Genomic DNA, 22,821 nt, shown 5'->3' with positions numbered 1-22,821 from the left:
CGGTTCCTCAAAAAATTAAAAATAGAACTACCCTATGACCCAGCAATTGCACTACTAGGTATTTATCCAAGGGATACAGGTATGCTGTTTAGAAGGGGCACATGCACCCCAACGTTTATAGCAGCGCTATCGACAATAGCCAAAGTATGGAAAGAGCCCAAATATCCATTGATGGATGAATGGATAAAGAAGATGTGGTATGTATATATACATATATATATATATATATATATATATATATATATATATATGTATACACACACACACACACACACACACAATGGAGTATTATTCGGCAATCAAAAATAATGAAATCTTGCCATTCACAACTACGTGGATGGAACTATTATGGGTATTATGCTAAGTGAATAAATATATAGGGTATTATGCTATGTGAAATTAATCAGTCAGAGAAAGACAAATATTATATGACTTCACTCATATGAGGACTTTAAGAACCAAAACAGATGAACATAAGGGAAGGGAAGCAAAAAAATATACAAACAGGGAAGGGGACAACAACGTAAGAGACTCTTAAATATGGAGAACAAACAGAGGGTTACTGGAGGGGTTGTGGGAAATCGTTGCACTATATACTAACTAACTTGGATGTAAATTTAAAAAATAAATTTAAAAAATTTAAAAAAAAGCAAAACTATATGTGTGTATGTATATACATACATACAACTATATGTTTATATATACATACACAAAGAAGAAAGTCTAAAAGATACATACCAAACTGGTAACAGTGTCTGCCTCTAAAAAAACATAAATAAATGGAATTGGGGGTTATGGCATGGACCAAGATGCTAGTTTAAAAACTGTTTGATGATGATTTTGTTAGGGAATGCAATGTATTCATGTATTAATTATAAAATTAAGACTATGCTTATTTTAGCTCTTCTTCTCTTCCTCAACAGCTCAGTCCTAAAGCTATTGGTGGAACAGAGAAAAGGAGGCATCCACACTGGAGGGGAGCGGAGGGAGAAAAGAGCTGCGGTAGCCCAAAACAATGTCAAAACCCGAAAAGAATGAGGAAGTTGTCCACATAGAAGGGTTGCCTTACATGGAGTATCAGAGACCAAGCAGGTAAGAAGGGCCTCCATATATGAGGGTGATCTGGAGCATGGTTTCAGAACAAGAACACGGTGAGGGGCCCAAGTCAGAGCCAATCAAGGGTGACCATGTAAAGAGGTAGACTGGTGTGGGTGGCAGAGCCCAAGCATGGCAAAGAGTGTGACCATGAACAGGAGCAGCCTACAAAAGCATGTCAGAGCTGAGCAGGTGAGGGTGACACAGCGTGATAGAGTCCATGAGGGTGGTTTTGTGCTGGGGAGTCAGAGCCTGAAGAGGTGAGGGTGGCAACCACACACAGTGACAGACTGGCACAGAATATCAGAGCACAAGCAGGGAATGGAGGGCATCCCTTTAGAGGGTTGACCTGGCACAGGGTAAAGTGAGTGCAGGGAAGGTGCTTGGCATAGGATGTCAGACCAAGCAGGGTGAGGAGTGCTTTCACATGGTGAGAGCACCTGTGTCGTGATGGGATGGGCAGCAACTGGACTGGAAAGTGTCAGAAACCAAGTCAGGTAAAAGGGCATCCATGTGGGGAAGGATCGGCAAAGAAATGAAGTTTGATTACATAGAGGCCAACTGATCAAGTAAGTAAATATACTGAGGATAATGGGAGCCTGGCTTCTCACAGTCATTGAAGAGAGTTACAAATATCAAAGGGAGGAAACAAAACTGAACTGTGTAGTGTTGGACAGGAATTAGAGATTTCAGAGTGAATTCTTGGTTTATGACAGATAAGTAGAAAGACACTTATGTACAAATGGCTATATATGTGTGTATATTATGTGTATGGGTATGTAATTATATATACATTACATATACCCTTATTCTTACTATTTAAAGGGCTCAGGAATATGACACCCCAATAGCAATGAATACACTGGCTTCTAAATATCAGTCTTCCCTTAGAAGAAATCACAACTGGGGCCTGGGGGGCTCAGTCAGTTAAGTGTCCTACTCTTGATTTCAGCTTGAGTCATGATCTCGTGGTTTGTGGGTTTGGGCCCCACACTGGGCTCTGAACTGACAGCATGGAGCCTGCTTGGGATTCTCTCTCTCTCTCTCTCTCTCTCTCTCTCTCTCTCTCTGTCCCTCCCCCACTCATGTGCATGTGCACACTCTCACTCTCTCTCTCTCTCTCTCCCAAAAATAAATAAACATTAAAAAAAAATAAGAATGAGAACTTTTTGGAGAAGTGACTGATTCCAGGGCTGAGGCAGAGAAAGCCTGGAACAACTTATGTCAAAAAGCAAGGAAATGCTCAAACAATACTAAGAATAGTCAGAAGGTCACCACAGCCACCTTAAGGGCCTGCAACTGTCCAAATCTGGGACAATTTGAGCATCAAAATAAATAATGCTAGTAATGGATTAGAACTCACTGAATAAAACAAGAAACTATGAGGACAGGCTGATATAAGTAAATGAATGAATAAATTTAAAGTTTGATGAAGAATTGTATATTTATATAGTTTCAGAGTAGCTTGCTACAAAATATTATTACAAAGGAAAACAGACTACAGTAAAGTCTGGCAGATTAACCATCTTAATCAAGTGATCCAAGTGAATATCGCCAATAATGGTAGAAGCTGAAGTCATGGGCCATCTGATAGGATGCAGTGTAAAGAACAGAGTATCACTTTCATGTCATGTCTGTCAAATTGCATAACCTACATTTAGTTACAAGGAAATATTAAACAAACACAATTGAGGGATAACTTAAAAAATAACACCTGTAATCTTTAAAAGTATCAAGGGCACAAAAGTCAAAAAAGACTAAGGGACTATTTCAGAATAAGGAAATTAAAGAGCATGACAACTAAAAGTAATTATGTATTTCTAAACTGCATCTAATTGCTATAAAGGATGTTATTAGAATATCTGGGGGAACTGAAGAAGGTCTGAGGATTGAACAATGGTAATGATCAATGGTAATTTCTTGATTTTGATGGTCAGCTTGCGCTTATGCAGGAGAATCTCTTTGTTGGAAATACATGCTAGGATATTTGGTTTGCTATCTGGAGTAATGAGGTTTCAGAGTAACAACTTACTCTCAAATAGTTCCAAGGGGATAAGTTCTTTGTACTGTACTGGGGAGTATTCTGGAAGGATAAGATTATTTAAAAATAGGGGCACCTGGGTGGCTCAGTCAGTTAAGCATCTGGCTCTTGATTTTGGCTCAGGTCCATGATCTCATTAATGAGTTCAAGACTCAATTTGGGCTCTGCACTGATGCCAAGGAGCCTACTTGGTATTCTCACTCTCTCCAACTCTCTCCGCCCCTCCCTTGCTCGCACTCTCTCTCTTTCAAAATAAATAAATAAACTTTAAAAAATAAGTAAATAAAAATAAAATTTAAAGTGCATTTGAAAGAAACTGTAAGATTTAAAAGTATCATTACAATGATTCAATGTCATGATAGTGTTTCTCTCCCCTGCTTCTCTTTCCTTTCTTTTTCCTTTCATTGCCTCCCTTCGTTCCTTCTGTGGTTCCTTCCTTCTCCTTCCCTTTCATTCCCTTCTTTTCCCTTTTTCCTACTTTCCTTCTTTTCCTTCCTTATCTCTTTTGCTTTCTCAGCATTATGCTTTTTTTTTAAATATATGAAATTTATTGTCAAATTGGTTTCCATACAACATCCAGTGCTCATCCCAAAAGGTGCCCTCCTCAATACCCATCACCCACCTTCCCCTCCCTCCCACCCCCCATCAGCCCTCAGTTTGTTCTCAGTTTTTAAGAGTCTCTTATGCTTTGGCTCTCTCCCACTCTAACCTCTTTTTTTTTTCTTCCCCTCCCCCATGGGTTCCTGTTAAGTTTCTCAGGATCCACATAAGAGTGAACACATATGTTATCTGTCTTTCTCTGTATGGCTTATTTCACTTAGCATAACACTCTCCAGTTCCATCCACGTTGCTACAAAGGGCCATATTTCATTCCTTCTCATTGCCACGTAGTACTCCATTGTGTATATAAACCACAATTTCTTTATCCATTTATCAGTTGATGGACATTTAGGCTCTTTCCATAATTTCGCTATTGTTGAGAGTAGCATTATGCTTCTAATGTCACACACAGAGCCCTGATCAATTTTCCAGGTGGGTACAGAAAGATTCTTCATATATCCCCACTACAAAATGGCAGATATTGTAGGCAGGATCATAAAAACAATGGCAGTTAAAGATAACTGCTACCCTGACTGCCATCCTAAAAAAAATAGTATAATGATTACGTGTTTACTTGTATGCTACCCAAATCTCTCTGTTCACCAGAACCATTTGTTTTTATTAGTTGCTACTGTGCAGGTATTATTGACTACACAATATCATGGAATTACTAGGGCATTTAGAAATACTGATGTTTTGGTAATGTTTACCCTACCTACCTCTTATAAAGAAGAAATGAAAAATATGAGAGAAAGTTCTCTGTGAACTATAAAGCACAAAAATTGTTAGCAGTCATTTAATTATCAGTGAGTACTTAACTACACAGAAATTTAGTATTAAATACAATATATCTCTATTACAAATTCCTAACTCCAAGAAGAATTGCCTACATCACCAACACTGATGAATCAGTATGATGCAGATTTTCTCCATGTTACATAAGGCAAAGGTAGAAAAGTTTTTCACCTTTTCACTTTCTGTAACAATCTGGATAGCATTTGGGATGAGTCGAGCAGTTTTCTCCTTGGTCATGAAGGTTATGTTCTTTAATGCAATACAAATCTAAACACGTGAAAGAATGAAAAATTATTAAATGAATTTTTCTGAAACATATGCAGCACAAAATACGAAGTATGGCATCAATCTAATCCAGAATATTCTGTTGAAAAACCTGAAGGAGTTAATAACCACATGCTTGCATTCTCTGAGAAAAATAGGGTAAGCAGTCAGACGTTCTCCCCCAGCAGTAATTTCCTCCTCAGCTCTTATCTCTAACTTTAGGACAGAGTGTGAAAAGACATGTGGGTGTTCATGTTCCACATTAACACATACACACACAAACAAAATTCAGACAGTCTGTCACATCAGACATGATTTTGGCAGTCAAATGGATGTATGTTCAAGCTTTTTTCAACCTGAAATCTCTTTCTCCAACTGTATTAAATATGTACAAATGGAGCTTGATGTATTAAGAAAATAGATTACACACTTCTATGATATATAAATATATCACGCGCATATACAAGTACAGATATACAAATATATATAAATTTACTTCGGAATCTAAAGTACATTGTTTTTAGGAGGACTATATATATATTTCTATCTATGCAATTATTTGTATCAACAAGTCAAATCAAAATACATCTTACTGTAGTTTCCCATCTGAAGATGTTGCTATAGAAACACAGCCAGTTTTCTGAAAGATAGAGACGTCCCTGAAGCAAAATGTCCCTCTGAAGAGCACAAGCATAATCTAGATACACAAGGATAAGGAACAGCTTATTCACAAAAATCTGGCAACTTTATAACTTTATATTACTTTAACACATGAAAAGTCATCACTCTTTGTTCAATTGTTTGTTCGTTTATTCACTCACTCATTCAGATACTTTGGCCATCATACACCAGCTATTTTGCTGGAAACCAGGATTACCAAAAACGTACCTTGCCCGCATGGAACACAGTCTATAAGGGAAGGTATACAATGAAAGAATTACCAAAGGAAGTATAATGATCAAAGTGTAGAGAAAGCTATGAGAGAATATAACAAGGAGTACACAGGTATGGGGGGACTGGGCAGGGAGAGAGTACATCAGGAAAGTTCTCCAGAAAAAAGTAGTCTTTAAACTGAGATCTAAAGATCAATAAATGGTCAGCTGGACCATAAGGAAACAGCATGTGTGAAGACCCCGTGGCAGAAAGAAACACAGCACATTTCAGTAACTATATAAAGATGTCTGAGCTAGAGAAGCTGGAAAAGCTAGATCATATAAGGTTCACAGACAACAGTAGACTGTGGACTTTACGAGAAGCCATTGATGAGTTTTAAGTAGAAGGGGCATGATCAGATGTACATTATTAAAGACTACTTTTTTCACACTGTGAATATGGATTCAGATAAATGAGTTGGAAGTCCAGGGGAAAACTGATGGTGGCTCAGACCAAGAAATGACAGTAGTAAGAGAAAGAAGTGGTTAGATTCAGAGATATTTAGGAGGTACTACCGATGGAAAATTGGTGATTAATTAGACGTTGGAAAAGGGTGAGGGAGGGGACAAGGGCTACTACAAAAATTATATACATTTTAAGTTAGTTTCAAAGTTGATCCTCACTGCCTCAGCGCTAAAATCCAGCAAAATCAAGAGTGTTCTGGTAAATGCTGCTATTTACCAGTAAGTTAATATCATAATTTAGATTTGGCTCTTTGGCTAATATAAACAGTATTGCTAAATTATCAATAATTCAAGATATAAAGATCTGCTATGATATTTGGTTTACCTGATAAATTTTAAAACTATATGAAGTGATTAGCAATTTTAGGAAAAAGCTGTTAAGGTTATGAATCTCAAAATATTTAAATTTCATCATATTAAATTTCTAATTTAACTAAAATACTAAAAATTGAGCCAAGTAATTCAGTCTTTCAAAATGTTTCCTTCAGCAAAAGAAAACTGAGATGCCCCCAAAATCTTAGTAAATAATTAAGTAGATTAAGTTACTCATTACTAGTACACATCTCTAAAACAGGAATTGGGCTAAAGGTCACCATGAGGTGTCCTGAAATTTTTATATAAGCCACTGAAACATTTTATTAATTTAATGCTTCTCACATTTCAGATCAGAAATGCCTGGCAGACTTATTAAAACAGATTGGTAGGCCCCTCCCCAGAGTTTCTGATTAAATATGTTTGGAGTAGGGTGAAGAGTTTCATGTCTAACATGAGCCCAAGTAACACTAACATTACTAGTCTGTGCACCACGCTATGAGAACCAATGCACTATTTTACATTAACTATGTTCAAAGCCCTAGCAACCAACTGGATTATTTTAACCAAAGACTATTTGACACAGATTGACAGACTTTTTTCAGTGGTTTAAAAAAGGGTTTCCCTCGAGGCACCTGGGTGGCTCAGTCGGTTAAGCATCCAACTCTTGATTTTGGCTCAGGTCATCACGGTTCATGGGATCGAGCCCTGTGTCAGGCTCTGCACTGACAGCACTGGGCCTGCTTGGGCTTCTCTCTCCCTCTCTCTCTGCCCCTCCCCCACTCACATACACACACTCTCTCTCTCTCTCAAAATAAATAAATTTTAAAAAACTTTAAAAAAGGGGGGGCTTCCCTAAAACAGATGTATTTTATTGTAATAAACTTATACCTCAATAAAATTTATTTTTTATAAAATGGCTTCTTAGCAATATGGCCTATGCAGGAAATGAAAAAAAAATTTAAGGCAGGAAATTTTACTTTTTTCTACTCCCAATTTCCCTACTGATAAACATGTAATTGTCATTTCAGAAGGCAATATTCTACCTGATTTGAGTCAAATGACAATCTGATTCATCTAGAATGGGATAAGAAAATGTTTATCAAAAATTGTTTTATGGATTTATAACTTTATAATTTGTGACTAGAAAGTTAGAATAAAATTAAGTAAATTAACCAAGCAACATAGGTCACTTTGATGTGTGTGTTAACATCAACTTACTAGCTATTACATAATCAATTTCAGAAAAATTAAATGGCTCCTATTCTTAAAGATTTATTTTAATAACTATAGTATAATGAAGGATACAGTGGAAATATGTACCAAGTGTTATGGAAATACAGATAGAGTGAATCAGCACCATATACTTCTACAGTAAGGTTGTATAATAAATAAACAAGATGTCCTATTATAGTTTTATCAAAGAATTTAGGCATATCTATCCATAAGGGAGGTGAATTAAAAGAATGTGTTTTTAAACAATCATGTCAGGAAACACACATCCCAAAGTATTCTTTGGGAGCCCCATAATGGGAACACTGCTTTTAAAAAGACTTTTTGGGGGCATCTAGATGGCTCAGCAGGTTAAGCGTCTGACTCTTGGTTTCGGCTCAGGTCAAGATGTCACGGCTCATAGAGCCCTGCATCGGGCTCTGTGCTGACAGCACTGAGCCTGCTTGGGATTCTCTCCCTCTCCATCTCTCTCTCTCTCTTTCTCTACCTCTCCATTACTTATGTGCACAAACACATGAGCACACTCTCGCTCTCTCTCTCAAAATAAATAACTTTAAATAAATAAATAATAAAAAAGAGTCTTTGGAATATTTTTAGGATTGCTTTCAGATTTAATACTTAAATTATAAAAGATAAGCATTCTCCTTTTTCACACTTAACATTTTTTATGTTGTTCTGTTTGCTTTTTACCTGAGACAACTGTAAAGGTAAATACAAATAGAAAAAAAATTAATTTTCCCTAATGCAAAAAGGGAAAAAGACTCCCTCCTCACTTCTCTTTGAGCATTTTCTTCAGAAAATTTGTAAATTCTTTATTGCTTCTTTGAGGTACATGTGAATCTTTTTAAAAACAAAATAAGCCCCTTGCCAGGTTTACAATCCAGGAATGTTTTCTCAAGGACTTAGGAGCCATCTCTTGGAAATGTAAACATCAAGAGAGATAGCCCCCTATCTCCCAGTTTCTGTAATAGGGTAGGAGCTTAACTTCGGTGGGCAACTTGCTCCAAGCTGCAAAACAAACTTTTGTCATAAAGATACGAGTTTATTTTTCCTTTGCATAAAGCCAGTTAACTAACACAGATAGTAGCCCCAATTATCAGGTGAATTTATGATGAAATTGTGTGTGACAAACAGTACTATCATGTCCTCTTACTTGAGGACTAGTTATCACTTATCTTTAGAACATGTGTAAAGGGTTGTATCTGCTTGGCTATATAAAAGGGTGAGATTTTCTTTCTGTCTCTCTTCACAATCTCTTTTACAGATTACCTGTGAGCATATCTCATTCCAGTTGAATGCTTATTCAATAATAAAACTGTTTTCTTTCTTTTCTACTTTTGTGAGAGGTTTTCTGGATTGGTAGGGTATTTTGTTTTTAATTGTATTTCTCCAACATAACATTTTCTTTGGCCAGGAATAAGAAGAGTAAGAATAAAGAAGGCACAAATGAATATTAGGAGTGAAAATGTGGACTCCAGCTAAAGTAGATGTTTAGAAATATTCTAGGGATAGTTAGTTGTTTAATCAGGGATTCATACTTGGGATAAGTCACCTAACAATTTAATTAGGACTACACTCCTTCAGGAGCTACTAGAAGCCCTTAGGCTACCTTTATTACTGTTTAACAACAAATGTTTGGCTAACTAGCAGAGACACAGAAAAGGGTTTTCATTAGCAAAATTAGTGGTTTATCAGCATACAGGATGTTAGACATGGGATCACACTGGTGAAATCAGTTGTATAACTATACATGGATTGGTTATCTTTTAAAGACCCTCTTCATCATCAGTATTTTATGTACAGAGAAAAAGAACCTAGTAAGCTCTTACCCTTAGGTATGGCACTTGTGTTACCTTGATCAGTGCTTCTCAAATTTAATGTGCATATACATTACCTGGAGATACCACTGAAGGGAGATTTGTGTCTTCTTCCCCATACGCTTAATTATTCAAGCATTTATTTTTATCAATATATACTCATGGATATTTTATTCTTCAGGTTATAATCCAATATTATCATTATTTATTTTATTGCTCAAATTATTCTCTCTTTGACCACTGGGAGTTCTTTCGAATTGGCTTTTTTTTTTTTTTTTTTTTTTTTAGCACTTCCTTACTTTCCGGCACTACAAGCTACTCCATAGCCACTCATATTCTTTTTTCACTGCCCCAGCCCCAGAATGGACCATTTCTTCAAGGAGCTCTCATTCCTTTTATTGGGGATGGTATTTAGAGACCAATATCTGGGTAGTGGACATGCTGACTGCTTACTAAGGTATCACTGTTTCTAGGCTTGAGCAACAGACAGAGCTAGGGAATAGATGTATATATGCTAACCCATCCTTGAGTGCAATATGTCACTTGTATGTAATATAGTTAGATTCTTTTCTTATTGATGGAATTTCAACCTGGGATCTCCTGATATTCTGGTTGACTTTTTCAACTTTTATACAATAAAGTTACCTCTGTAAAGGCTTCACAAATGCAATTATGTTACCACCACCCCAGTACCATATAGAACCATTCCATCACTGTAAAAATTCCCTTGTGAAACCACTCTCCTTTCCCAGTGTCCACAAATCTGCTTTCCATCCCTATATATTTGCATTTTTCATAATGTCAAATAAATGGAATCATAAAACATGTAACCTTTTAAGTTTTGTTTTTCTCACTTAGAAAATGTATTGAAGATTCATCCATGTTGAAATGCATATTAATAGCTTGTTCCTTTTTATTGCTGAATAGTATTCCATTATATGGATGTGCCACAGTTTGTTTATTCATTCACCAGTTGAATGACATCTTGGTTATTACCCATTGTTAACAAAGATGCTATAAACATTCACGTACAGGACTTTTGTGAACATCAGCTTACAGTTCACTTGAGAAAATAACTAGGATTGCCAGGTCATACGGTTAAGTGCATGTTTAACTTTACAAGAAACTGCCAACTTGCCTTTAAAAGCAGCTGCGCCAGCCTGCATTCCCACCACCAGGAGATGAGAGCCTTGCAGCCTCATCTTCATTTGCTGCTGTCCATTGTTTTGTTGTTGCTGTGAATTTTAGCAATTCTCACTGCCAGGTAGTTTACTTGTGCTTTTAATGTGCATTCCCCTATAATTGATGTGGAGGATTTTTTTACATGCTTATCTGTCCTCCATATATATCTTGGGTAAAGTGTATTTACCCATTTTTTTAATTGGGTTGTTTGTGTTCTTATTGTTGACTTTTATTTCCATTCTAAATACAAGGATTTTTTTTTAATCAGATATGTGATTATCAACTATTTTCTCTCAGTCTGTGGCTTGGTACAATTAAACCTGGTTTTAGTTTTCTACTTTGTAAAAGTCTGTATTTTGCAAGTTTTATACAATAAACAGGTTCATTGTATCAGTGAGAGAAAACAAAAAAGTGTAAATTTTTTAAAACAAATTCACATACTGAAAAATACCTAGAAAGCTATACAAACAATATGAACTAAATTTATATGTAGGTGTTATGGTTACCAATACTTTTCAATTTTTTTCCTTATATTTTTCTGCAGAGCTTTAATGTTTTATAATGAATATGTATCATTACATTATCAGATTAAATTCTTTCAAGAAGGCAGTGATAAGTATGATAAATTTTACACAGGTTTCCTTGAAAAGTCACTTGATTTCAAGTGACAAACTGGAAAGAAACACTTGCAACACACATGAAAAAGATCTAATTTTTTAAACATCTAACAAGCTACTACAAATTAAGAAAAAGACAAAAAAAACAGAAAAATGGGCAGAGTTTACGAAATGTTCACAGAAAAAGAAATACAAATGGTTTATACATATATAAATAGATGTTCAACCTCCTTTATAATTAAAGACATGGCATATTTCAACAATGATTAAGTACCATTTCTAACTACCAAATTTTACTAAAGCAAACTTCCTGAGATGGGGCAAAACAGGTACTCACATACACTTTTGATGAAAATGCAAATTGGTACAGAGTTTTTGGAGGGTAACTTGGCAACAGGAAACTTATTAAATACTTATTACCTTTTTACCACAATTCCACTTCATAGAATTTATCTTACAATGTATGTGCACATATGTGCTAAAACAAATGTAAAAGTTTCAATGCAACATTAGTGGAAATAGTAACAGACAGGAAGTGATCAAAATGTCCATCAATAAAGGATTTGTTAAATAAATTACAGTACAGAGTTCATTTAGTTGAATATGGGCAGGCATTAAAAGAATGAAGTAATTACTTAAGTAAGGCTACTAAAAAGAGCTCTAAACAAGGTTCAAAGAGTAAACACAGTATGTTCCCAATGAAATTCTCTTAGGCGGGGGATGCCTGGGTGGCTCAGCTGGTTAAGCTTCTGACTCTTGATTTCGGCTCAGGTCATGATCTCATGATTCCTGAGATCGAGCCCTGCATCGGGCTCCATGATGACAGCATAGAGCCTGCTTGGGATTCTCTCTCTCTCTGTCTCTCTCTCTCTCTCTGTCCCTACCCCACTTGCATGTGCGCTTTCCCTCTCTTTCTCAAAATAAATAAATAAACTTTAAAAATAAAAAATAATAAAAAGAAATTATGTTAGGAATATACATATATACCCCTTGAAATGCCTACAGAAAACTTCTCGAAATATACATAAGAAATTACTCTAAGTGGCTATACAGCCCAGAAAGTATGTTGGAATAGTCTTGGTTGGAAGGGCGACTCACTTCTCATTATATGCCCTTATATAGCATTTAAATATTTTGTCATGAGAATACATTGCTTTCAAATGTTCTTAGAAGTTGTTTTAACTCATTACGATATTTAAAGTACTGAGCTGAACTACAGAAATTCAGTTACATTGTGTTGAATACTGCCCAACAGTACCAGAAATCAGAAATTTCTATGAATAAATGGTTTAAATGAAATATATACTAAAATTAAAACCTAGTTGTATATTTTGATTATAAAAAAACATATTAAGCTTATATCAAAAATTAAGCACTTTTGTAAGAAAAATCGCTACAGTTTTCCTCTTCAAGTCTATTTAAACAAAATCTACCTGAAAGATTACATGAGGGGCACCTGGCTGGCTCAGTTGGGAGAGCCTGCAACTCGATCTCCAGGTCATGAGTTCAAGCACCATATTGGGTGTAGAGATTACTAAAAACTAAATAAATAAACTTGGGGCACCTGGATGGCTCAGTTGGTTGAGCAGCCAACTTCAGTGAGGTATGTTCTCACAGATCATGAGTTTGAGCCCCGCATCAGGCTCACTGCTGTCATCAGCACAGAGCCCACTTTGTATCCTCTGTCCCCCTCTCTGCCCCCTGCCCTCCCCTTAAACTCTTAAAAATAAACATTTAATAAATAAATAAACAAACAATTTTAAAAAGAAGGATTACACGAAAAAGAATATAGCCCCAGAAAATTTTACAAAATTGGCTCTATAATCTGTTAAGGAGTACCTTTTTCCGGGGAAAGTTAATATATATTGAACAGCAAATTTAAATTTTTCCTACAAAACCATATGAAACAAGCACCAGAAGAAATTGTGACAATGATTTCCTTTTAGTTCTATTTTTCTTAGCTAGTACTGAATATTTTTATAAGTCAGAAATCACTCCTCCCCAAATTATAACTTAGTTTTACATTGTCTAATTAGAATGATAACATGCTGCTTATCTTAAAAAATATTTTCTGTCTAGCACAAAGGCTCAAATATTCTACAAATATTGTCACTTGTCAGTTCTCTTTTGATAATGAGGTAGTAAAATGGTTTTTTGCAACTTCCTGTCTGTTTTACCTGCTATCAGCTTCTCTGTATCAGGTAAGTGTGTGAACTGTCTTTTGTATTCCTCATTCCTGTCTTTATAGGTGGCACTTGAAATCTGCAACAATAAAAAGATTAAATTTCCATTTAATTATAATCTTTATTAGATGAACTAAAAGGTAGTGTCTTGAACAAATTTAAATGGACTGTAAAATAACATGCTTCTTATGCAATATTTTGTACATTTTTATATGAAAAACTAGATACATAAACATTTCAAAAAACACCAAAAGCAAGCAAAGGAAGCTCCCAGCATGCTGGAGTAAGGAGTTTAGCAAATTCTCTCTACAAAAGCAAATAAAAAACTATCAAAAACATCATCTCAAATTATTGGAAATTGACCAAAGGCATGCAATAAACTGAGAAGCATTTTTTTCATGAAAATCTACCAAACTTAGAAGCAGCAGAAGTCTGTGGCACTGTTTCCTTGCCCAGTGGCCCTTACTCATCCTCCCCCATCGGTTAAATCACTGTGACAGTGTGACAGTTCCACGAGGGCAGTTGTGTAGGCTATGAAAACTAGCAGCTATGCTGAGCGAGATGACTGAGATGGTTCAGAGTGGAGAGCAGAAAAGCTATGCTCAGAAGTGAAAGGGAAAATTCTGAAGCTATCCACAAGAGTGTGAGGTTGTAGTCTCATTTGTGGCAAGAAATAAGCCCACTGGCAGATTAGCAGCAGACTTAACAAAGAGACCTTGGAGGAGAGACAGCCATAAATGGGGTTCATAAACTTCCCATGTATTCCTGGCTAAACAGAAGCTGCATGCATAGGTAGCAGAGACTACAGAGTTCCCATACTATCCACACATTCCTGGCTAGAAACAAGTCTTGGGGAAACATAAAAATTGAGACAAACTTGAAAACAGCCTGAACATTGAATACATTCCCCAACCTACACACAGATCTCTCAGCAGAAGAAAAAAGTCTTACTGGCTCTATGTATTTAAGCACAATTTCCAGGGCACCTGGGTGCCTCAGTTGGCTAAGCATCCAACTTTGGCTCAGGTCATGATCTCGCGGTTCGTGAGTTCAAGCCCCGCATTGGGCTCTCTGCTGACAGCTCATAGCCTGGAGCCTGCTTCAGATTCTGTGTCTCCCTCTCTCTGCCCCTCCCCTGCTCATGCTCTCTCTCTCTCTCTCTCTCTCAAAGAATAAATAAACATTAAAAAAAACTTTTTTTTTTATTTTTTTTTTAACGTTTATTTATTTTTGGGACAGAGAGAGACAGAGCATGAACGGGGGAGGGGCAGAGAGAGAGGGAGACACAGAATTGGAAGCAGGCTCCAGGCTCCAGGCTCTGAGCCATCAGCCCAGAGCCTGATGCGGGGCTCGAACTCACGGACCGCAAGATTGTGACCTGAGCCGAAGTCGGACGCTTAACCGACTGAGCCACCCAGGTGCCCCAAAAAAAACTTTTTAAAAAAGCAAAATTTCTGACCAATCACTGGCTGACATAAGGGGTGACCACTAGGAAGCCAGCCTTGAAAATAAAAACAACATGGGACGCCTGGGTGGCTCAGTTGGTTAAGCGTCCAACTTCAACTTAGGTCATGATCTCACGGTTCATGGGTTCGAGCCCCACATCGGGCTCTGTGCTGACACTCAGAGCCTGGAGCCTGCTTCAGATTCTGTGTCTCCCTCTCTCTCTGCCCCTCCTTCGCTCGTGCTCTGTCTCTCTCTGTCTCAAAAATGAATAACCATTAAAAAAATTTTTTGATAATAATAAAAAAAAATAAAACCAACAACAATACTAAGCTGAGCAGAGATAAGACAAATAGATTTCACAGATTTACTCTAGGCAAGTTACTAAACAAACAAAAATCATCAATAACAAGCTTTAGGGGTAGGGAGGATGCAATTAGAATCCACAGTTGCTACAATACATTATCTTAATAGTACAATGTTCAACAAAAACTATGAAACATGCCAAGAAACAGAAAAATGTGACTCAAACTAAGGAAAGAGAAAAGCAGGGAGTAGGGTCTTTCAGGGTCCCCAAATACTACATTTAGCAGACAAAGACATCAAAGCAATTATTACAAATATGTTCAAACAACTAAAGAGAATCATGCTTAAAGAATTAAAGAAAAACATGTCCATAGTGATTCAACAAATAGAGAATCTCAACAAACACATTTTTAAAAAATTTTTAAGGAAAAAAAAGGACATTCTGGAGTTGAAAACTACATTCACTGAAATAAAAAATTCACTGAAGGGGCTCAACAAAAATTCAATATAGCAGGGAAAGAATGAGTGAACTTAAAGATTATTAGCAAAAATTATCCAATTTGAAGAACAGAGATGAAAAAGATTGTAGAAAATGAACAGACTCAGAGACCCATGAGACAAAATTAAGCGATTCAAAATACACTCAGTAGGTTTGAGCCACCTAGGTCATGATCTCACTGTTTGCGGGTTCTGTGCTGACAGCTCAGAGCCTGGAGCCTACTTCAAATTCTGTGTCTCTCTCTCTCTTTCTGCCCCTCATCTGCTCACGCTCAGTCTCTCTCTCTCTCTCTCTCAAAAATTAATTAAAAAATATATATATACACAACAGAAGCAATGAAAGGTAAAGGGCAGGCAGAAAAACACTTGAAGAAATAATGGTTAAAACTTACAAAATCTGCAGAGAAATATTAATCTATAGATCAAAGAAGCTCAATTAACCAAGAAGGACAGGGAAATTGTTGGACAATTGTTGACAACTGAAGGACAGTTAAACTGTGAAAGACAAAGAAGAACATGAATGCAGCAAGAGAAAAATGCCATGTACATACAGGTAAAAACTAGTATAATTAATGGTGATTTGTCAACATAAACAATGGAGACAGCAGACCTGCTTCAAAGAAATGTGAAAGGAAGTCCTCAGACTGCAAAGAAAGGCTATAGTATGGTAAACTCAAATTCACAAGAAGAAATGAAGCACACCAAAAGTGGAAATATCAAAAGTAATTAATTAAAATATATCCTAAAAGATATCTGACACAAGATTATTTTAAAACTTACATGGAAGAGCTCCTTCCATGATGAAAACACTCAGCAAGAAAGCAAGAATGTGTAAAAACTGGATCACCCACACACTGTGGTAGGAATATAAAATGGTACCGCCACTCTGGAAAACAGATTGGCAGTTTCTTAAAAACTAAATATGTAACTATCAATGACCCAACAATTGCATTCCCGGGCATTTACCCCTAGAGAGGAAAGCTATGTTCACACAAAAACCTGTACATGAATATCTACAGCAGTTTTATTCATCATAGCCCTAAACTGGAAATAGCCCAGATATTCTTCAGTGGATATATGGTTAAAACTATGGTACATCCATACCACGGAATTCTACTCAGCATTAAAAAGGAATGCACTGGGGCGCCTGGCTGGCTCAGTCAGGATCAAGAGCATCCAACTCTCAACCTCTGGGTTGTGAGTTCCAGCCCCACATTGGGTATAGAGATTGTTTTTAAAAATAATAATATATATATACATATAATAATAGATATGTACATATTATATATGTACATTCATACATACATAAACTTTAATGAAATGTTAGTATACAAAATAGATGGATCTCCAGGGAATTATGATGAGTGCATAGCCAATATAAAAGGTTACATACTGGTGGCACCTGGGTGGCTCAGTCGGTTAAGCGTCTGACTTTGGCTCAGATCATGATCTCATGGTTTGTGAGTTCAAGCCCTGTATCGAGCTCTATGCTGACAGCTCAGAGCCTGGATCCTGCTTCAGATTCTGTGTCTCCCCCTCTCTCTGCCCTTCCCATGTTCATGCTCTGTCTCTCTTTGTTTCTCAATAATAAATAAACGTTAAGAAAATTAAAAGGTTACATCCTATATGATTCCATTTATATAATATTCTTGAAATGACATAATTATAGAAATGGAGAATAATTATAGGAATGGAGTGGTTGCTAAGGGTTGAGTAGGGGGAAGGGACACTACAAAAAGGCTGTGTCTATAAAAATAATTCTTGCTGTGATGCAAATGTTCTGTATCAATGTCAATATGCTGCTTGTGATATTGTCCTATAGTCTTGTAAGATGTTGTCATTGGGGGAAAACTGTTCAAAGAGTACAGGGTATCTGTATCATTTCTTATAACTCCATGTGAGTCTAAAATTATCTCAAACTAAAAGTAAAAAAAAAAGTAAAAGAAGAAAGTTCATAAGGTTAGAATAAATGTGTTAATTCTATGTAAAAGGGGGAAATGCTTAAAGTAGTTTTAAAGCTGATTCAGAGGTCATTCCCCATACTCATGTTTGTTCTCCTCCGTAACATTTTCACCAGAGAAATAACACAAGTAAAATCATTTAATTATTGAGCAAAATGTGACTAGTGTAATAGAAACTCACTCTTGTATGTGGCTCATGGGATCGATGTCATTGCTTTTAAGTTCACATCTCATGTCTAAGAAAAGGTTTTTTGGAAAGGTAGATAGAGAATGCTGAGCTAGAATTTTTGTATTATTTTAATTTGGTTTGCATGTGCTATTTAAACTTTCTCATCGTCCTACTCTCTCTCTCTCAAAAATAAAAATAAATAAACTTAAAAAAAAAAGGAGGGGGGCGCCTGGGTGGCACCGTCGGTTAAGCCTCCGACTCTTGGTTTCTTTCAGCTCAGTTCATGACCTCATGGTTCATGTGGCTCTGAACTGACAGCAGGAGCCTGCTTGATATTCTCTCTCTGTCCCTGTCTCTGTCTCTCTCTTTCTCTCTAAGTAAAAATAAACCAACTTTAAAAAAATAAAATAAAATTTCTCATTGTCCTAGATAATCAAAAGGATATACTTAGGTTGAAGCCCTAATTAATAACCCAGTAACACATTACTATTTCCGTTACTTTCCACATTCTCCATGTCATTTATTTAAATATGCTAATTTACTGCTAATTTCTTAGTAGTCATGCTACTTTACCAAAATATTTTTCCATGTTGATATGGTCATCTTTAAAGAAGTATACATTGTTTTTAATGAAATATGAATTTTCTTCCTTCAGCCCTCTATTGCTTTGGATAATCAAATTCAAACCTTACAAAGGAAGATTAGGACAGCAGTCTAAAACCTAGTGCTTCAATCAGGTTTTTGCCCCCAAACTGTACTTTTTAATGTGACTAGAATCCTCTACTTTGCAAATCCAGTAGTCAATTTTCAGCTCTCATCTTATTCTACCTATCACAGTAGGTCACTGTGTCCTTAAAAGACTTCCATCATTTGCCTTTGAGGATGCCACACTTCCTAAGATTTTATCTCAGTAGTCAAATCGCAGTTTCTTTTGCTAGTTCCTGCTCCACCACCTGAGGTTCTAAACACTGGAGAGTCTACTTCTTTTCCCTATCCATATTTTTTCCCTAGGTGATCTCATCCAATCTTTATAAATCTGTTTTATTTTTTAATGTTTTTTAAGGTTTATTTATTTTGAGAGAGAGAGAGAGAAAAAGCATTGGTTGGAGAAGGGCAGAGAGCAGGAGAGAGAGAATCCCAAGCAGGCTCTGCACTGACAGTGCAGATGAGGGCTCGAACTCAGGAACCATGAGATCATGACCTGAGCAGTCAGATGCTTAGCCAGCTGAGCCACCCAGGCACTCCAAAAATCTGTCTTTAAATACCATCCATACTCAAAGTCTTCAAAATTTATTTCCTGCTTCAATCTCTCTCCTACGATTCATGTCATAAATCCAATTGTCTACTAGACTTTTCTACTTATATATCAAATATGCATCTCCAACTTCATTTTCCCAACTCCCAAAACTACTTCTTCCCCCTGCTATCTGCATCTTTCTCTTCTCCTAAGCGATGCTTCCATGCACCCCGTTGCACTGATCAAAAACCTAGAAATTATTATCCTTGATCTTTTTCTTCTTCTTCACTCACCATATCTGACTCCATAAGGAAACTGTCAAACAAGTCAATCTTATTCCCGACTCTTGCCTTCCCACAGAACCCCACTTCCATTTTCCTTTCTTCACATGGTTCATCGGTGTTCTTTCTTTGTCCCTCATAGGGCTCTCTCAAATGGCACCTCCTCAGAGAAGATTTCCCAGACCATCTTGACTGAAAATGCTACTCCCTTCTATGTGATTCTCTACACCTTACATGCTTCTATTATCTTTAGAGCTTCTATCACTACCTGACATAATATTACACATTTGCAAAGAGAGAGAGAGAGAGAGAGAGAGAGAGAGAGAGAGAGAGAGAGGCAAACCATTAAAGACCTTTAACTATAGAGAACAAACTGAGGGTTGCTGGAGGGAAGGTAGATAGGAACATTGGCTAACTAGGTAATGGGTATTAAGGAGGGCACTTGTGATGAGCACTGGGTGTTCTATGTAAATGATGAATTACTAAATTCTACTCCTGAAACCAATATTACACAATATGTTAACTAACTAGAATTTAAATAAAAACTTGAAACAAAAAAATATTATACATTTGCTCAGGTGTATACTATCCATCTCCCAGTCAGCTCTAGAATGGCAGAGACACCTCCGAGTTCACTTAGAATAGGCTGGTGCATAGATGACACTCAAATGAATTATTAAGACTATTCCTGGGGGCCTGGCTGCCTCAGTCAGAAGAACATGCGACTCTTGATTTTGGGGTTATTAGTTCAAGCCCCATGTTGGGTGTAGAGTTTAATAAAAAATAATAATAAATACACTTTAAAAAAGACTTCTCCTATCTTAATTGATATACATCTACCTTTATCACTTATATGATAATAATTTCTCTGCTCATATATTCTTTTCATTTACCGTGTGAGAGACTCACCGTACCTCCTGATTCTGATGTCTTTCATCAAGAGTAGGACATTTTCAGCTATATTCTTTTTGAATGTTGCCTTTATGTTGATCTTCTGAAACTTCTAATGGAATCATAATGGACTCCTCTACTTTTCTCCTTATATCTCAAGCCATTCTCTTTAAAATTTTCTATCTTTATCTCTCAGTGGTACAGTGTGAATAACTTCCTCATATATATCCTTCAATTTGCTGACTTTCTCTTTATCTGGTATTTCCCACATCCACTGAATTTTTAAATTATTATTTCAATAACCATATTTTTCATTTCTAGAAGTTGAATTTGGTTGTTTTCCAAATCTGCCCAGTGTTTTTAAGAATGTCTTATCCAGGGGCACCTGGGTAGCTCAGTTGGTTAAGTGACCGACTCTTGATTTCAGCTCAGGTCATGATCTCATGGTTCGTGGGACTGAGCCCACGAACAGCGCCCTCTGTCAGTGCAGACCCTGCTTGAGATTCTCTCTTTCCTCTCTCTCTGTCCCTCCCCCAACTCATGTGCATGTGCACACACACACACACTCTCTCTCAAAATAAATAAATAAATAAACAAACAAACATATTAAAAAAGAATGTCTTGGGGCGCCTGGGTGGCTCAGTCGGTTAAGTGTCTGACTTCGGCTCAGGTCATGATCTCGCGGTTCGTGAGTTCAAGCCCCGCGTCAGGCTCTGTGCTGATGGCTCATAGCCCGGAGCCTGCTTCAGATTCTGTGTCTTCCTCTCTCTCTGACCCTCCCCGTTCATGCTCTGTCTCTCTCTGTCTCAAAAATAAATAAACATTAAAAAAAAATTAAAAAAAAAAAAGAATGTCTTACCCACTTATTGCATGCTTAATTTCTTCTATTAAGTCTTAAATAATATCAAATAATGATTTTATAGTCTTTACCTAGTAGTTCTATCCAAAATTTTGAAGCAACTAATATGCTATTCATTGAATATCCTTCTGCTCACTCATAAAGTATTAAATTCAGGTCCCAAAACTTCATGAGAGATCAACTATAGTTGTGTACTCTCAGGAATATTTCCCTCCCCTACCACCCCAAGCCCAAGTTTAGACAAATAAGCTTCCTTGTCTTTAATGGGCAGATGTAGGTGGATTTTTTCTTAGCCTACCTTTCACAGAATGTATAACTCTTCAAGAGTCATGGCTTTATAAGGAGTTCTCCGTTCTAATTCATACAAGTCCAAGACATGTCTTCTATCCCAGTGTAGCCATTAAAGTTTTCGTTACAGAGACTAATAAACTCCCCAGGGCTGCCTCAACATTAGCTCATGTGCTTACAACTCTGATAATCAGTTCCCTCTTCTTTTTTAGCCCTCGGGTAGTTCCCTTGTTATTCCGTGAGCCCAGACATTCAATTTATAAACATGTTTGTAACATTTCATACAGCATTTCTAGGTACTTTGTAACAGAGGAGTTTTTAAGTTAAATGGTCCTCTTTCCCAGCCTAAATGTCCATCAACTGATGAATGGATAAAGAAATTGTGGTTTATATACACAATGGAGTACTACGTGGCAATGAGAAAGAATGAAATATGATCCTTTGTAGCAATGTGGATGGAACTGGAGAGTGTTATGCTAAGTGAAATAAGCCATACAGAGAAAGACAGATACCATATGTGTTCACTCTTATGTGGATCCTGAGAAACTTACCAGGAACCCATGGGGGAGGGGAAGGGAAAAAAAAAAAAAAGAGGTTACAGTGGGAGAGAGCCAAAGTATAAGAGACTCTTAAAAACTGAGAACAAACTGAGGGCTGATGGCGGGTGGGAGGGAGGGGAGGGTGGGTGATGGGTATTGAGGAGGGCACCTGTTGGGATGAGCACTGGGTGTTGTATGGAAACTAATTTGACAATAAATTTCATATATTAAAAAAAAAATGGTCCTCTTTCCATATTGCCAGAAATGTTAGTTCCTATTCCTTTATAATTAAATCTAAAATTAATAACATATCTAGATTTTCAAACAAAATCTATAATTGAATATTAATGAATAAAATATTATTTTCAAATCCAACAGAAACTAGAAAATAAGTTCACTCTTTTTTATCAGCTACCAAAGTCAATGTCTAAAATATCCTTTTTACCTTGAATAAATTCAAGATATTCTGTGTGGAGGGCAACGTCTGATTACAGAAAACACCTTTTCTAAAGTTGCCAAAGTATGTTTCAAACATACTAATTAATCCTCTTGGGTTTTGTTTTTATTGTTATTTAACGGTATAACATTAATTAATCCTCATGGTGTACCTAATTCTAAATCATGTTTGTGGTAAGTTGTATCCAATAAAAAAGCTTACTTGTGAATAACATGACTATGATCATGCTATAAGTCAATGATAAAGTACAGAGTCAAGACTTATGATTTCTTGTATAATTAGAAAAAAGTTTATTATGATCTACAAAATTTCAACTCTAAATATTTTCTACCAAAACATAAGTATAGTAGTTATTA

The 22,821-nt window shown here is 36.5% G+C and overlaps 1 protein-coding gene across 1 annotated transcript in view; it reads right to left on the bottom strand.

Annotated features, from left to right (window-relative positions):
• Positions 1 to 22,821, bottom strand: part of GRAMD1C (GRAM domain containing 1C) — a 102,466-nt gene that overhangs the window by 68,644 nt on the left and 11,001 nt on the right. Inside the window, exons 3-5 of the mRNA XM_042957190.1 lie at positions 13,531 to 13,615; positions 5,389 to 5,492; positions 4,703 to 4,798 (exon numbers count right to left, since the gene is read on the bottom strand). Coding sequence (XP_042813124.1) covers positions 4,703 to 4,798; positions 5,389 to 5,492; positions 13,531 to 13,615 — 285 coding nt within the window. The remainder of the gene's footprint in view (positions 1 to 4,702; positions 4,799 to 5,388; positions 5,493 to 13,530; positions 13,616 to 22,821) is intronic.

This window comes from Panthera tigris, chromosome C2 (assembly GCF_018350195.1).
Source record: "Panthera tigris isolate Pti1 chromosome C2, P.tigris_Pti1_mat1.1, whole genome shotgun sequence".
NCBI lineage: Eukaryota > Metazoa > Chordata > Mammalia > Carnivora > Felidae > Panthera > Panthera tigris.
This window is presented reverse-complemented; position numbering and strand designations above follow the sequence as displayed.